Source organism: Homalodisca vitripennis, chromosome 1 (genome assembly GCF_021130785.1).
Source record: "Homalodisca vitripennis isolate AUS2020 chromosome 1, UT_GWSS_2.1, whole genome shotgun sequence".
Classification (NCBI taxonomy): domain Eukaryota; kingdom Metazoa; phylum Arthropoda; class Insecta; order Hemiptera; family Cicadellidae; genus Homalodisca; species Homalodisca vitripennis.
In genome coordinates this window covers 55,224,260-55,241,269 of record NC_060207.1, presented here as the reverse complement: position 1 = coordinate 55,241,269, position 17,010 = coordinate 55,224,260, and the positions used below count along the sequence as shown (strand labels likewise).

Below are 17,010 nucleotides of genomic sequence, written 5' to 3'. Positions count from 1 at the left end.
TTCAACTTCTCTCGATGTCCAATAGGTATAAAGTAGTCCAGAATTGACTTTTACAACTCACCTTTTGCAACAATTTATTGTATAGAGGTCCGTTTGCATATCCAAGGCTAAAATTTGCAATTCTATCAAAGCTAAATGCAGTCTCATCCATCATTTTTATCGTGACTTCTAAATAGCCTCCAACAATTCACCTACCTTCATTCCATCCATAAGCCTGAACAATTTCAGGTACCATTCTACTGGGTTCGGCAACTTCGCAAAACTTGACATATCACTTACAGGGGGAATCATTTGACCACCTGACTCCATAACTAGTTCATGTACTCTGGTTGAAGATTTATTTGCAACTTCAACCTCGGAGGCTTCTTCGTTCACATTAGTATTCAACAAACTTTGCTCAAGTGAAGCTTTGTCTTTATCAACGAGTCCTTGGGTGTTTACCTTAAAATCATCCAAGCTGGCTTGCATATTTAAAATTAAGGTTGCAAAAGAGCTGTCCCATTTGTAAAACTTCACCAATACCTTTACTCGCAAGGCTAGATGTTCATATTTACAATGTACTCTCAAAAAGTCTATAGCTGGTTATTGGCCACGGTACTGATCCAGCTAACGGTCCGCTTACAAACACTAGACACGAGACGTTGCCTAGTTCTAAGAAAGCGACCTAATCATGGGCCAATTGTCACTAAAAGTTTACTCTACGGTACAGTCTTAAAACTGATAATTTGAACTCGGAGACAGTTTCCACATACTGTCTCCTCTTGAAAATGTTGACTTCAATTAGAAGACGGCATTCAAATATGCAGTGCCCTGCCTGTTGTCAGGTATCAAAGGTATATTTCTGTGTTAATTGGTTTGTACAAAATTATATTGGGCTAATACAAGGATGATGTTCTTAAAATCTGGGTGATCCTTTCCAAAGTCTTTCATACAGTATCATTCACCTTTTTTATTGTGTTTACCACCTGGCACAGAATCTGGTCATTTCAGAGCACTATGTAAGTTTTTCTCATCACTTAGGGGTCATTAAAGTTTTTAATAATTTTAAGTGCTTATAGAATAATTAAAATTTGAATTCATTGGATAGCCATTATAATTTATTTTTAATATACATGCATTCAATGTAATGTATTTATAGTACGTTTGATTAAATAATAACTTAATCTCAATCTTCTGGGAGATTTTAAAATAACAATACTCAGATATTAGTTTTTGACCTGACTAATGTTAATTAAATGCAAGGAGATATAATTAAATTATAGTGAATTACTTTGTAATAATTTATGGTGGTCATTTACTCCACAAATTTTTATGTCAGTGAGCTTGGGAAGAACATGCTTTATAAACATCTAAATGTTAACTGTCCTATCACTTAACTAATGAAATAGAGAGGGTTTTATTAAGGAGACACAACGTCAACACTGTATTCAATCCAGCTCAAACATTGAAGAGCTGTATAACACCAGTGAAGAATGTGATTTTGATTCAACTGTGTATGTCAGGAATCTACAAAATTCCGCTTAATTGTGGCCCAGTCTACATGGGAGAGACAAAATGTTCTAAAATCACACGAGTTAGTATATTTTGCTTATATTAAATTAATATCAGAGTTAAGATACTGCATTGCTCACAATGAGTTCTGGATAATACAAAACATATCTGTACTAGGAATATACACTTCATAGATATTGTTTAGATGTATTAATTTATTTTCTCAAAAGTTTAGAAGAATTTTTTTTCTATGGCCTTTTTTTAGGTGTTCAGTGAGAAATGTAATTGTCTTGTAGATTTACTAGCCATGATATGAGAGAAGATCAATGGATGTGTACCTAAGAAAATGGAGAGAGGTTCCCATGAGTAATAGGACTATACCATAGCTACAGATTGACAATAGCTGAGTGTGAAGTGTGATGAAATATTTGTTCTACATTTGTGAATTCACATTATCTGTATTATGAACAACCCTTGGTTTTTTACTGCACTCACTGTCCTCAGAGACCATTATAAATTATTCCATGTTGTTACAACCTCGTGAGTTCCTAAAACACCTTTAGACATACAGTAGTATGAAATTGTCCTTGAAACTTTTTGACGTGACAACGTCTTAAATTAGGTTGCGGCTCGGAGTCACTCATGAAAAAGTGTAATGCCCGGTAACGTTACGATGCCCGTCCAGTGGGTCCTCCGCACGGGATAAAGCAGATAACTGTGGGTCCGCCGCACGGGATAAAGCAGATAACTATGTTTATTCGTGAAAATGTGGAGTGCTTAGATTCGTCATTTACAACAACTACAACAATAAAGGTAAATAATTGTACACTGATATTTCATTATCGTAAACTATGATTGATTGATTAATTGTTAGATTGACACAAAAGTTGAGAAACTGAGTTTATAGGTTATGTCATACTATTGACAAATGTTGATAGTGTTAAGTAAATTATTAGTTTAAATCACTCTGCAATCAATCGTAATTCAGTCGATTGAGAAGAAACAGCGCGTATTGCTAGTCAAACATTTAAAATAACAAATTATAACCTCTAACCTGTCATAACAGTGCGACCAAACAAACGAACTAAACCGGTCCAATCACCACGCGCGGAGTTAGAATTTAACTGTGTTTAGCAAGAATTTCAAATTCCAATTTTAGTAAATGTTTTATTCAACTTTACCATTTACAATAAAAAATTTTAATTAATTTCAAATTATGTACAATGTTTTAGTAAAAAAAAATATATTTCTATATTTAAAATTTGTGCAATTCTTATTTTCATTCAATTCCTTGTTCCTATTGTGCAATTTAATAATATTCATATCAATAAATATATTCTACCGAGAAAAAGACGTTGTCACGTAAAATCTTCGCCCGTAAAACCGACTTTACAGGCAACCATAATTTTTTTTTTCATTAGGAAATAGCTAATAAAAACAGTGAAATTAGAAGACCAAGGGTTAAAAAAATAGTACAAAATTATGTTTTAACAATCACAGTATGTATTATTCAACGTTTTACAATATTAAATTAGATTCTATAAATGAAAATATAAACTTCAAAAAAGGTAAAGCTGTTATATCATACCATTTAACAACAAGGTGGTACAACAGTAGTATGCAGCACACTGGACTACTTACTACAAAGTCATCGATACAGTTACGTGCCAAGTATGTTCATCTGCCATTCTCTGCTGTTGCATCAACACTCCTTCCGATGATCCAAGGTACTGAACTCACTCAACTTTGTCTTAACGGTCTCAATGAGCGACTGTTGTCACTCCATGATTACTGTTTAATTAAAGTAAAATGTGCCAACAAAGCCACACTCAGATAGGGGAAGCTAAAATGTAGAAATATCACTTTGCTTCATTACCCTTGTCTTTAGTTATGTGAATTTACATAATTTTTCAAAAGGGAAAATTATTTTCTTGTATACTGTTACTTCTTAAAGAGAAACCACAGCAAAATCGCCACAAACAAGACAATCCAGAATTAAGAGACACAAGCATTATAAAAATGGAGAATTGTAAATTTAGATTTTGTCTGATAAATAATTTGTAGCGTGATGAAAACAAAACCAATATTAATGAAAATTTTTCAAATACTTGAAGCCAAATAACAGTTTTAAAGTGGAATTGGTTTGTTCACTCAACGTAGACAGTGAATATGTTTAGGATTCATATGTATTATCCACAAAGAAATTGTAATAATAAAAGTAACTTATTTAAATGACACGAACCTTTGCTGTTAAATTAATATGTGAGGTAATTTAAATTTTTATATTGTTGCTAACTAGAGGGATTATGATTGTGTGACTTATTCAGAGTCAGAGCAGATACTCTCTTTCACTTGGTGGAAGTTTGGCAGACAAACATACTTGATTGCGTGCTCCAAGTTTCTCAAAACTGGGCTAACAAATGCATTTATTAGCTTGACATCACACATTTCTTTTTTAAATACCAATACCCAAATCTTAAAATTTTTCACATGTTGAAATTTGTAAACTGATAATCTTTTTTATATTTGTTATAACTCATGTTGAAAAAAATCTTTATATAAATTCACTGCAGAGGAAATTCTTTTTGTTGAACAAGAAAGATTTGGAAGTAACAATTTCCTTTGCTAGTCTATTTGCAATTTCTTACATTCATTTAAATTATTTTGCTGTTTAAATTTGTATTAAGTTTTTTCAAAAATTCAGATGATGAGCTTACTTAAATATTGCTCACAATTCCAAACTCTGTAACTGCTCCAAGCTGCTACGTATTAACGTTGTGGAAATATCACACTGATATGTTTCAAAGTATTCCTCTGTAGTTAAAAAAAAATTATTTCTGATATTTTCCATTCATTTGCCACACAAAAATATTGGATTCAATAACCCCAAAGATTTGTTGATAATACAATTCTTGAAATTAATTATGCTCAAATTCTACTATTAACTGCTAACACAGTACCATGTTAGTATGATGTAAATGTTGTTTCTGTAGCATGGACAAAAATACAGTAAAATATAAAACACTGTGTATTTCTAAAATTGTTTAAAATTCATGTTGCAAATAAAATAAACTACTACGAATACCAATCAGTAACATTACATCCTAATGCACAACTGACAGTATTAATACAGTAATGAAACATGATTTCATTAAAAAAACAGCACACTAAAGTAGCAAATGTAAAGTGATTTCTATGACATATCGCACCTAATGTGGGGACAGGTTTACCTAGTGGAATTAAATGATACAGCAAATTTCAAAAAAAACAGAAATGCATTTTAAACTAACTACATTTTTCCATTACTATATGGCATTTCAGTTAACAAGACATGAAGCTGAGGCAGGCATTGGCTTCAAGATATCCTACAAATCTATTCTATTTCCTTCTCTTAATATCTCATACTTTCACAGTTTTACATTTGACCATGGCATGATCCATTACAATCAATATCAACTCATACAAACTGATTTTAATAAATTCAAATAAATTGGATTGTTGTCTGATGTGTTAAAACCTATAGCTGAGTCATTGCTTTATACTATTTAAATTCAAATGGTACCAAAAAAACCTATTTTCAGCAAAATGTTCAGTTATAGTTAAATAATTGACTCCAAGTGCTCTCTCCTTTCTCCTGGGATTGAACAAATAAAATTAACGAAGGTAGGTGTAAAATGAACTTTTCTAAGAATTATAGATTTTATGCAAACTAATATGTTACAGAACCTATGCAATTTTATTCACCCAAGTTGATGGAAGTACATAAAGATAGAATTGGCTTTTCCTACAACAGAATTATATTTCTGTACTTTTCAAACTTTTGTTTCCAATGTTTTCCATACCAATCAAATTCCTACAGAAAGGAATTATAATTAATGTAACGTATAGTCAGAATTAAATGTTGCACTTTGCATCCAGCTTTAATTTCAGAATTAAGTTTTCTATAAATAGAAACAAGAAATAAAAATCAACCCAGAAATTGAAAATTAACATGTACATTCAAACTTGTCATATGAAAATGATTTCAAAATCAGAGAGCTCATGTCCTCTGCCCTACGACAGAGAGAGAGGTAAAGAGGAGAAAGGAGAGGCTCAGAATAAGTACATTCTGCAACAATTTATTGTGCTTAAAATAATCAACAGTCAAATCTAGTTCTGTTCAACTGGTCTGTGTACTGTTCAAATTTTATTCTAGATTTCCTGTCTTTATATCATTTTTAGGAAACTGTTACTGACCGTTCTGATTAATTTTCTCTTGTCTATAACACATTCACTGCGGACGATATCTGTCGTGCCCATACTATCTTGTACACAACTGACACTCTTATCTTTACTCCTTATATTTACTCGTAGGAAGACTTTTCCGATCATTTTGTATAGTGTTTTTATTAAGTAAATAATGCTTGTTTATCATTTTCAACATATCACCACTGACTTTAGATCAGCAGTGAATGTGTTAACTAACAACAAAAGCTTAAAATTTAAGCACTGAAACTTAACAACAATGATATTGGTACAAACAACTTCATTTTAAATCATTTATAATTAGTCATAGATGTAACTAGGAACATTATTATAGACTTTTTAAGAAGTGTTATACAATACTATGGTAATGTTATAAATGTAAATACATCTTGAACATCAATTAGGACAAAATAACACTTTTATCTTTTTAAAAATAATGTAAATGTTTCTTTTTAAAAAAATACTTCTGTTTGAAAAATGATTCATAGCTTTTACAATATTTTTCTATTTTAAGATTTAATAACTAAACATTAGAAATCTTTAAATGCTGTTTTTGTACATACAGCATTACTGAATACAGAGAAGTTAAAATGGTACAACAAATTAATATAACAAATAAAGCGTTTCTCCTTTCATGAAGAGTGATAGATAAGTTTGTAGGTTTTATATGCAATTTAGATACCTTAAAACTGAAAGTGATAGCTTATAAAAGACAGAACTACATTAATGTTATTATTAATTTAATTTCAAGGCAGAGTTAGAAATTCTTAAATTTAGTTTTCTTTAATGTAAACTATATAATGTAACTATAAAATGCTCATTATATTTGGTAATATATGAGTAAACTATTAAAAATATAAATAAGATACAGACAGAAAATATTGCTTATAATTATTCTATTCAAATTCTCTAAGGTATTTTTGAAAAATCTAGAATTTCTTTATTCTAAACAATTTGTACTTTAGTACTATGAATGGTAAAGTTCCAATTCCGTTGTCCATCTTCTTAACAAACACCAATTAAAACCATACAATTGTGATATGCTCTATTCATTCTGTTCACAAAAATGAAGATGTATTCAAAGCTAAGGCAAATAAAAATTAAATTTATATTCAATTTATGTTGACACATTAGCATCAGTTTTATCTTGTCTTGGACCAAATAATATTTTTAAACATTAGTAAATATTATATGGAGGTAAATTGAACATAAATCTACAGTTTTTGTTTGACTATAATTGCAGTAAATAATTAATTTTCTTGTTTCACTGCATAGTATTAATTTTAAATCTTCAGAGAACTAGATCAGAGATATTTGTTCAAGTTGGCTGTATCTCTTACCGATTAGTCAGTTGTACACAAGTGATTTCATTCTTTGGTCATCATCAAAAGAGTGGTTCCCCAAATTAATATCTTGAGTGCTTCAAACAGAGAAAAATACAAGAGATGAAAATGTGTAAGCAGAGAACAGATGAGGAGATCTTCTGTCATCTGGAATTAAACTCTCCTACACATTTTTTTAGAGTTCATTTTTGATCACAAAATGATTGTGAAGGTAACAGGATTTTTTTTGGTATTTCCAAAAAAAGGTTTTAATAGTTTCTTGTATCATTAAGCAATGGCAAGTATCTGAAAAAATGCTGTTACTTTTACTCCTATAAAACATTAAATCCACTGTTTTTAATATACCATGGTGCAATCTACAGCAAGTGATATTCCACGCTATAATTAATTTAAATATTTTTCAGCAAGTTGGAAGTGGTTAATCAACATTTACGAAAAATCAAAGTTTTAAAAATAGTTCATTAGCTAATTCAGTTTTTCTTTGTAAAAAAAATCAAGACATCGTCTAAATTTTCTGGTTCGTACCACGTCAAAACGTTGCTAACAAAATTAAAATGTTGATATATTTTGGTCCCCCTGTATCTATTTCAGTCAACAGATGTTAAAAGAAAATCATTGTTTTCACCTTATAAAATAATCAAGTAGAATTGTTTTATTTATAATTAATGTGTTAAAACTTATTTAAAGCACACAAAATGTAAAATTTAGCTGTCCTAAAAAATTAATTGCAAATACTTCCTGAGAGTATAATTTTTATGTAATCTTGAACGCTTTTAATTCAACGAGAGTATGTTTATATGTCACAGTTAATATCATGAAATTTACAACAAAAGAGTGATACAAGACTTTATGAGTAAAAGTTCACAAACTTGTGCCGGCTGAAGTAAATCAATCTTGAATTTTACTCCATAAGAATAATGTTAAAACCTCAAAACACTTTTAAGCCCCTATTTTTTGGTTTTGGGACTGCGGAAGATATACCATTTTAAAGATACCATTAAAGTGCACATTTCGTTGAGTATTAAAATAGTAAAATTAAAAAAGTTTGAGGATTTTTCTTAAATAATCTATAGAAATCTAAAAAAAAAAAACAAAAAAGGTTTTGGGTGCGTATTAAATACATCTTTAAAATGAAATATCTCCCGTTAACTTTATGACAAAAAATAATAACGTAAAAGTGTTTGTGAGGTTTAACATTGTTCTTAAGGGGCTAAAATCAAAATAGAGTCAGTATATCCTGCTCTTTTACATACTGTACAAATAGGCCATATTCATTACATGAAAACAATAGGTATTTTGGTCATTTGTTTCAGCACACTTTTTTACGACTCTTTTTAGCCACTCCTCGCACTGTCATTTCCTAGACAGAGCACAGTTCAAGTGAGTTCCGTTGGGTGGTCTTAGTTACTAACCCCAGAGAGACTTGTAACTAGTTTCGTATTCAGTTTTACTCTACCTATCCTCATGCGCTACACAACTGTGTGAGGGCCATGCCAAAGAGAATAAGAGGAAGAATCATTGTACAAGAGATGGACTGAAATGGTAAAAAGTGATTTTGAAGCTAAGATTTCAACCTGCACTATCTATGTATGACCCAAATTGAAGTCCGGCATCTGTGGCCAGCTTCCCCTAATACCAATTATTAAAAATAAATTAGTTACTATAAGGTGGGACTGTCAGATAAATCTTTGCAAGAAAATAATTATTTGTGCTGGGTTTAACACAAAGTTAATATTACTGCTGGGACACCAGAAGAGAGAGAAGAACACGAATGTGAGGGATCACACTTCTCATATTACTTCTTACTAGTGTGGTTAGATCAGCATTACAGAGCTGATCACTAATAGCAATTTTTATTACAAATACTACAAATAATTATCTGATATGCTCTATTAATTTCTTTTAAAGTTTTTAAATGAACAACTCGGGATGTTGAAAGAAATTTATTGTTTAAGTCAAGATTCTGATTGTTACCAGTGTGGAGTATGTTTTATGCTCAAGAGTGTAAGGGATTATAATATTGATCTAACAGTACATTGACTTTTAAAATAAATCCACATTAATAATAACAAACTGATTTAAAAGTTTTATTTATTTGTTGATTCAGTAGTATTCTATTCACTTAATCCACATTCATATTTATGAAAAAGGAGAGTTTTTGGTAAAAACGATTCATTTAAGCTTCTTGTTCCACTTGAAGTCCAAAAAGCAACAGTAGGCAGTCCACTGGAGTAGTTCAGTTACAGACACAGTTTTTGTAATGCCTTCTCCGACTGCCACCATCGAGTAATAAAACAAATTTAATCACACAGTTAAAAGGGCATTGCACTCCCACTAAACTGTTAATACTCTGTCTGTACTCCTATCTCATGAACCATACAGTGCACTATCACAGCACTGTTGTTGTACAGCAACATATACATAATATTCAATAGCATCTTCTTTATAAAAAAATGTTATGTTCTGCTTAAAAAGGCAACTAAATTCAATCATAGTTTTGTATTATTATTTCTTCTTATTACAGCCCCTTATAGTGGCATATATAGAACATTATTTCAGGGGGTGTTGATCCATTGGGTGGTTTAGGGGGTATAGAATACCCTAAAAAACAGGGACTTGGGAATCTTACTCTGAGAAATTGTTGAGGTTTAAGACTTCAGAAAAGTGTCCTAGCTTAAAACAAACAACTGGGTGCAATTGTAAGGATTGCCTTTCAAAATTTTGAGAGGGCTTGAGCCGCCAATGGCACCTTACCAGATAACCACATCAAAAACAAAAAGCTATAAAAATACTTGTATCACTGGTTTCAATGCAACAAGTGTACAACTCATGTACATGACTGTTATTTGTTGCGTGAGATAATAATAAATAATAAGAAGATAATAAATGAGAGACATTCCTAAAATAACACAATAATGACAATAATTCATTGGGAAATCTGGATTATATTGTGAATAAAAATAGAGGAACCAGAACAGCTACAACAAACTACCCAAGAAACAAAAAGAATATGGTATTGTCACATAAAAAAAACATTTTGAAAACTATTGCTTATTTAAACTGAACTTATTGAAAATCTTTAATAAGATTTTGTGGAATAGTAACAAATGAGCCACTTTGGTGTTGTGGAGCAAAATATTAAACTATTTCAATTAAAATTGTGGATGAAGAGGAGAGTTAGTTAGAAAATGGATTATTTATAGACTAATAATTATAAAAACCCAGAACTGTTAAAGTTAAATGTTTAAGTAAAAACAAAAACAGCACAAAGATAAAATGTTTTTGTATTACAGTCTAGTCTCAATAGATATGGAGCACTGACTAACCTTTAAATATGTTTAAACAAAGGAAGTTAACATTTAAATCACTCCACGAAAATTATTTAATTAAAAAAATAATATTAATAGAGCTATATGCCATCTATTGTGCTGTAAAAAGAGATCTGAGTGATCAAACTCATAAAAAAGACTCACAACAGGTAGCACCAACAAATTCTTGAGGCAGTTGTTTGAACTACTTCATATCCAGGTGTAACTAAATTAATAGACAGGTTTTTATTACTTGTACTTTAAAAAATTCCACATAAAGTTAAAATTTCATTTTTTAATTTTAAAACGTCTTGCTTAGACATATTATTTGTTTATATGACATGATCACCCTTGGTCATAGGCACTGCATGACATGATTCTGCTAAACTTGGGTCCCATGAGTTAATATGTTTGTCTTTATACAAAACAAAAAATAAGTTTGTAATATTTTAGATGAGTGATATTTAACACAATTATAATGTCATTGTTAGAGAAGTGGGTATTAAATTCAATGGAATTTCACAAATTATGTAGATTCTCTTGACTCAAAAGATAAAACAAATTGGTTTTTAAAACTAAACAAAGGTTGTCGGAGGGTAAAGCAAGTTCCGAAATTCATTGGCCACATTGCAGGTCCGCATCACTGCTACATTCTCACTTGCCAGCATCTGTGTAAACTGAGACTTGTTGCTGCAGTGTTATATTACCTGTTGTTTAGTTTACGGGAAAATCAATAGAAGAAATTATGAAAATTAAATATTATGTTTACAGGATAAAAACACATTATTAATTTGAATGATTTGCTTGTGTTTTGATTTGTTTCTCATATTCTGAGTCCCAATCACTTTCTCTAGAAATTAAATAAATTGTAAGTGACAGGATATTTTTAATTTAAACAAGTTTAATTACACAATATTGACATATTGTTGGAGGCATATGATAAAACTATTACAAAATACTTCCCTTCATTAAAATATCTCTAACATTGTTGAATTTTAAAAATAGAAATGAATTTGTTCTTTTGAGAATACGTATTGATTAATATGGCTGATAAATCAAGCAACTAAACATTGCTTACTGCCTGAACAATGTTACATTCAGGTCATTGAATATCTAACAGAGTATCTAAATACTATTCATTCAGAAGACATCATATTATATCTGAGGTTTATCTTTCTCATCCAGTCCTGATGAGAGAAAGGTTAGTGATCAGATTCACATTCACATTATGCTACTCACTTGCAAACCGTATATTGATTGTGGAAAATAGAGATCCAACATAAACCTTCACAATCCATGTTTTTGACAATAAGATAATAATAAAATAATCATTTTAACACAGATTTAAAAAATTATAACAATTTACATTTGCTTTTATTGCAATTACACTTCAGTTGTGATTTTCATTATTATTATCATTTCATTTCATTATTATTTAATTATTTTATGATTATTATATTATACATGGAGGCCGATAACCATTTGTACGATTCTAATATTATATTTTAACCTTTAAAGTAATGAAGAAAATTTGGCCTAGATATGATTAGCATATTATTTTTTCTTTCTTGGAAGAAAAAAATAATGATAAAAAAACATTTTTTTAAAGCTCTACCAGTATTGGCAGCCAAATTATACAAATATGGTGCGGTTATTTATATGTCCACATGCATCATCAGATGAAATAACAATATAAGAATATCACTGGTTTTGGATTATTTTTGGAGAAATAATGTTGGATTACATTCCTACACTTTCATGAGTTGTAACATAGGCAATAACATAAATTAACAGAACATGGATATTACAGTATGCTGTGATTCTGATGGTAAAAACATATCCATATGCTGCACTTTTAAGGGTTTAATCATATGTGCCTGATATTTATAGTACATATATATTTGTATGTACAGATCCAATATGTTAAAAAAAACATTTTTCTTACTTTTACCTAATGACACTTTTCCTACAAAACATCATTTGAAATATGATGTTTTTATATTATGTGTCCATGCCTCATACCTATTAATAATAATAAAACACCCAAGATGTTTTCCGATTAAGATACATTAGGATTTTATATCTGTAAAATTCACTGTATAATTTATACTTTAACTTACAGATAAAAACATTCATTCTAATTGTACGATTAAAATTTGGAAGTTAAATTTCATACAAAAGAAACAAAATAATGAAATAATGGCGTTAAATTTAAAGCAGAGCATTTTAAGCTGAAACTGTTTTGGAATGGCAAAACAGCAATTCACTGAAATTATGTTGATAAATGAATAAATTATTTTGATTAATATAGCTTACTGAATGTTTCTCCTGACCTTCTAATCTGTTCTCAAATAATTTTGGTAACACATAAAGGAATTCATGTTTGTAAAAACACTCAAGACATAAATCATTGCAGAATGATCGGAAATTTTAAAACAAAAATAAAACAATAGTTAGTATAGTAATGTATTTCATAGCACCTTAGGCCTCTTAACTTAATTGAAACAGTGAGGACCAATTGAAAGACGTCATGGTTTAAACAATTTTAGGTACACATACATTATTTGTACCTCATGTTGTCAATTTCAATATGGTATAATTTTCCAACATGCATGCAACAACACTTTACAAATTTATTAGTTATCCAAGTGGTATACATACATCAAAACCCATCAAATGAACTGTTATGTCACTATCCACTCCATCAATCACTGTTCCATATCCGATCTTTAACACAGCCAAACACTCATTAACGAATGACAACCTTGAATATTGCTAGATGAGGCAGACTCAGTTTTATATTATTACCACAACATACATACAATGTAATGTAATAGGCTATTATTATCTTTCAGCTTTAGACATTTTATTGAATACACACAAACACCTGCGTGTAATTTTTTAACATATACGTGTATCAACAGTACATACGTTACTTCAAAACACACTTAACCAGTTTTTATTCAAATCACAAAACAGCTGGATAACAACTGTAACAGCCGTAAAAATAGACATATAGACAGGAAGTCATCAAGAATAACATGATAACAGGTAACAATACGACTCGGCCCGTAACACGGACCTAGCCCTGTGATGACATAGGATCTAAGGCACATGCTATCAAATGAAGCAGTATAGCCAACTATACAAGACAACAACGCATAGGCCGACTTATCACGAGCTTAGCGACACACACCCACGACTACATACAATATACGCCTAGAACAGTACGTTCGGGTAGTTATCTAAAAAAAAGGCATGATAAAAACACTTAATTTTAGAACACCCTACACCAAAATTGAAAGAAAAGAGTACAATATGGATAGCATCCGGCCAGATTTGGTGGGGCTACATCTACACATGGTCAGCTGTGAGGTATTGCACAAGTCCCTAACTAGGTCTATAACATTGTGATAATGAACACATTTCAAATACAACCTTTTTGACAGAAACATATGCAAAACATTCAATTGTCGTATTGTGCACCTTTTTGTTGGCAGTAAGAACAATAAAGTCAAACTAAACATATTGGAAAAACATAATTATTTTATTTGTAGCTTACAGATAAATGCTTATAACTGATAACAAAGATTGGTAACAATTTATTAAGTCATCATTTCAGCACAATGAATTCCAATAAGCTGTTTACAAACATTACAAGCATCACAGTTTCTTCGATTTGATTATCATGAACAAGATAATTATTGCCATCGACTCAAAGTTATATGACAATACATATAGTTCAAGGTAAATAATAATTGTTTTCCATAAGATTTAAGAATACAGAACCAATAATACAAAATTTTTTAGTACTGATGTAATTTTTAAAATAATAATTTGGGCTTCAAATGTGAACATTTTAACGTTAATCAATTCGGCATCTTATGCATTGTCAAAATATGTTCAATGGATATTCCAAATAAGCAAGCAATACAATAACGGACATACCACTATGAGAGCGATGACTGACCAATAGAGAAAAAAAACAAACAAAATACATTACATCCTTATATTAAAAACAATAACATATTTGGTTTCTTATCAAATCACATAAAATAAAGCAACCTGAAACAGAACTAAATTAATTCCAAACTAATCATAAAATGTTAGTGATAAATTGAATTAGGATATCATAACACTTAAACTAAATCAGCAGCAACTGCACTTTTTAAACAATACAAAATAATGGGATTTAAACATATCGTATGTGTTTTTGCTATAAAATGTCTTCCCTTGATATCCTTGGTCATTATTTAGCTCCCAACTGCTCAAATGTCTTTTATTCAATATTTGGAATAACACTTGTGAAGTTGTAGGAACGTGGAAATGAACTACGCCTGCAACACATCAATGAGGCGAAATACTTAACTGAATTAACCCAATTACACCACAAAAGTTCACTTTAACAGTTCTTTTCTTGCATTATAACAACTACAAACAATTTTATACTGCATCAGTTAACAATTAAAAATCTCTCATCCCAACGTTGATGAAAATAGTTGTTAGTTTTTAATTTATTAAGAACGTCAGCCTTACTTCTCCTCACCTTAGCGTACGACCTCGCAACAAATTGTGTAGAAATTGACGTACACAAACCAGTAGCGTTTTAAAATGTCAAAGTATTTTTGACTGTACACACATACACCCAAAGGAGAAATTAAGAAAATAAGGCTTTGAATTCTCAACAGAACTTAATTGGCACGATGATTCAGTCTTGTAATGTTCTGTTACAATTAAAATTAGTTACAATTAACAGCTTGGATCGTAAAACTAGATCAATTAAATACAAGTTAAACGAGGAAACTGAGGAATTGAGTGCAAGGTAAAAAGTTAATCAGTTCATTGGATGATGCAGCACACACCACAAGGGAAGGGCCCGGTGTGGCGGATGTGCATCGCAGTCTTATAAACGGAAGGAGGCACCTTGTCCCTGTCCCCTCTGGGGGGGGAATCATCCGCACCCAGGCGATAGTACCTGTCCACAGAACGTGTCGGATCACACATGTCACGAGTGTGGCTATGGTCCCACATGTCCCATTCACCCGCACTCGACTCTAGGCTTTCACAGTCTTTAGCAACCCTTTGCCCCGTGCCACTATGAGATGACACAAGGAAAGGGTTGCCTCGCACGTTTTTTTGATCGGTCAATCCATCCTCCACTTCGATACCCTCGTCGTCTGATCCTGACTCGCTGTCTGTGATAGGACATGTGAGCGGAGAGCTGCCTTGACTGTTGAGCCATCGAGTTACTGCCTCTGTGATACTCATAGGACTCCTCAATCTCTCACAAGCCTCCTCGATACCTTCATTGATCGCTTCTTCAACTATACGAGAGGCTAGCTTGTCTGCCGCTCGGCTCATAGATCTTTTTCTTCTGGGGGGAGGCACTGGAGCTATTGATTCTCTGCAAGATGAAAACCTTGAGAAGGATTGTTCACATTCAGAGATAATTGCTGTATCATTATTTGTACTTGTTGATGCTATACATTGAGGTTCCATGGCTTCATTTCTCACATCTATCTCACAATTATTTAATAACTCTGTTTCTTTCTCCTCTTCAGAGCTCACAAATGTTTCAATTATTTCTATAGGTTGAATTAACTCAAGGCTGATATTTGTTTGCAACTCAGAAACCTCACTAATCTTAACTTCTTCATAACAAATCTCTTTAATTTCATCCCCAACATTTATTCCATTACTTTCAGGATTCACAACTTTATTTTCATCATTTTCAGTATTCTTTTTAAGAGTTGTTTTGAGATCACCATCAGTTATATCAGAGTTGGAAACTAAAGCTGTTGAAGACTGTCCTTCTAAATCCTTACAGAATATATCTTCAGAAAGAGATATATCTTCACCAGCAAGTGGTTCTGTTATGGACTGACAGCTCTCAAAAACTTCATGAGATATCTCAGCATTTGATACTTCCGATTCATTGACAATAAACTCTTTTGTGGCACTCGGAGTGGACAGACAACTCAAGGTAGACTCTTGTGATGAGAATTCTGGAGCGGCTGCACATAAGTTCGGTGTAACATCATCCTCAGCTGTTGACAGTTCCTCTGTCACTTCCTCTGGTGTGGTGACCTCAGTCAAACTGGAGTCCTCTTGGATATTCTCACCACTGGTGCTCAAAGGAAGGCCTTGGTTCTGGTAAGTCACACAGTCCGCACTCAACTGCTCTTCAGGTGGATGATAAGGGACTTGAGAGAGAAGAGGAGGGGAGTTTGAGCCACTGTTGGGGGTCGGGTCAGTGTTGATGCCTGAATCAGAGTTGGCCTTTGAACTGACACCACCATCACTGCTGGCCCCAGATTGACAAACTGCATCACTCCCTGTCTCCGACTGACAGCCGGTCACATCACATGTCAGAGGCTCTTCACAACAGCTTGACTCTGAACCATCCTCTGTTACCTGCAGACAACAAACATATGTAAGTAGAGTTTCTTGAGCACTATAACTGACCAAAAGTAATGTTTAATTGTGAAGTTGTTAATCTTAAGACTAAAGCCAATGTTTTCTGCGTTGTATACTTGATGGAAGTCACCAGGTTTTATATGATGCCTAAACCGGTAAAAGCGCTTTCAATAATAAATTAAATTGTAGAAGAAATAAAAATTTCT

The 17,010-nt window shown here is 31.8% G+C and overlaps 1 protein-coding gene across 1 annotated transcript in view; it reads right to left on the bottom strand.

Annotated features, from left to right (window-relative positions):
* Nucleotides 1–2,971: 2,971 nt before the first annotated feature.
* LOC124361663 overlaps nt 2,972–17,010 on the bottom strand; it is a 126,342-nt gene continuing 112,303 nt past the window's right edge. The window contains exon 8 of the mRNA XM_046815628.1: nt 2,972–16,801. Within this exon, the coding sequence (XP_046671584.1) occupies nt 15,227–16,801 (1,575 nt within the window). The 3' untranslated portion in view covers nt 2,972–15,226. The remainder of the gene's footprint in view (nt 16,802–17,010) is intronic.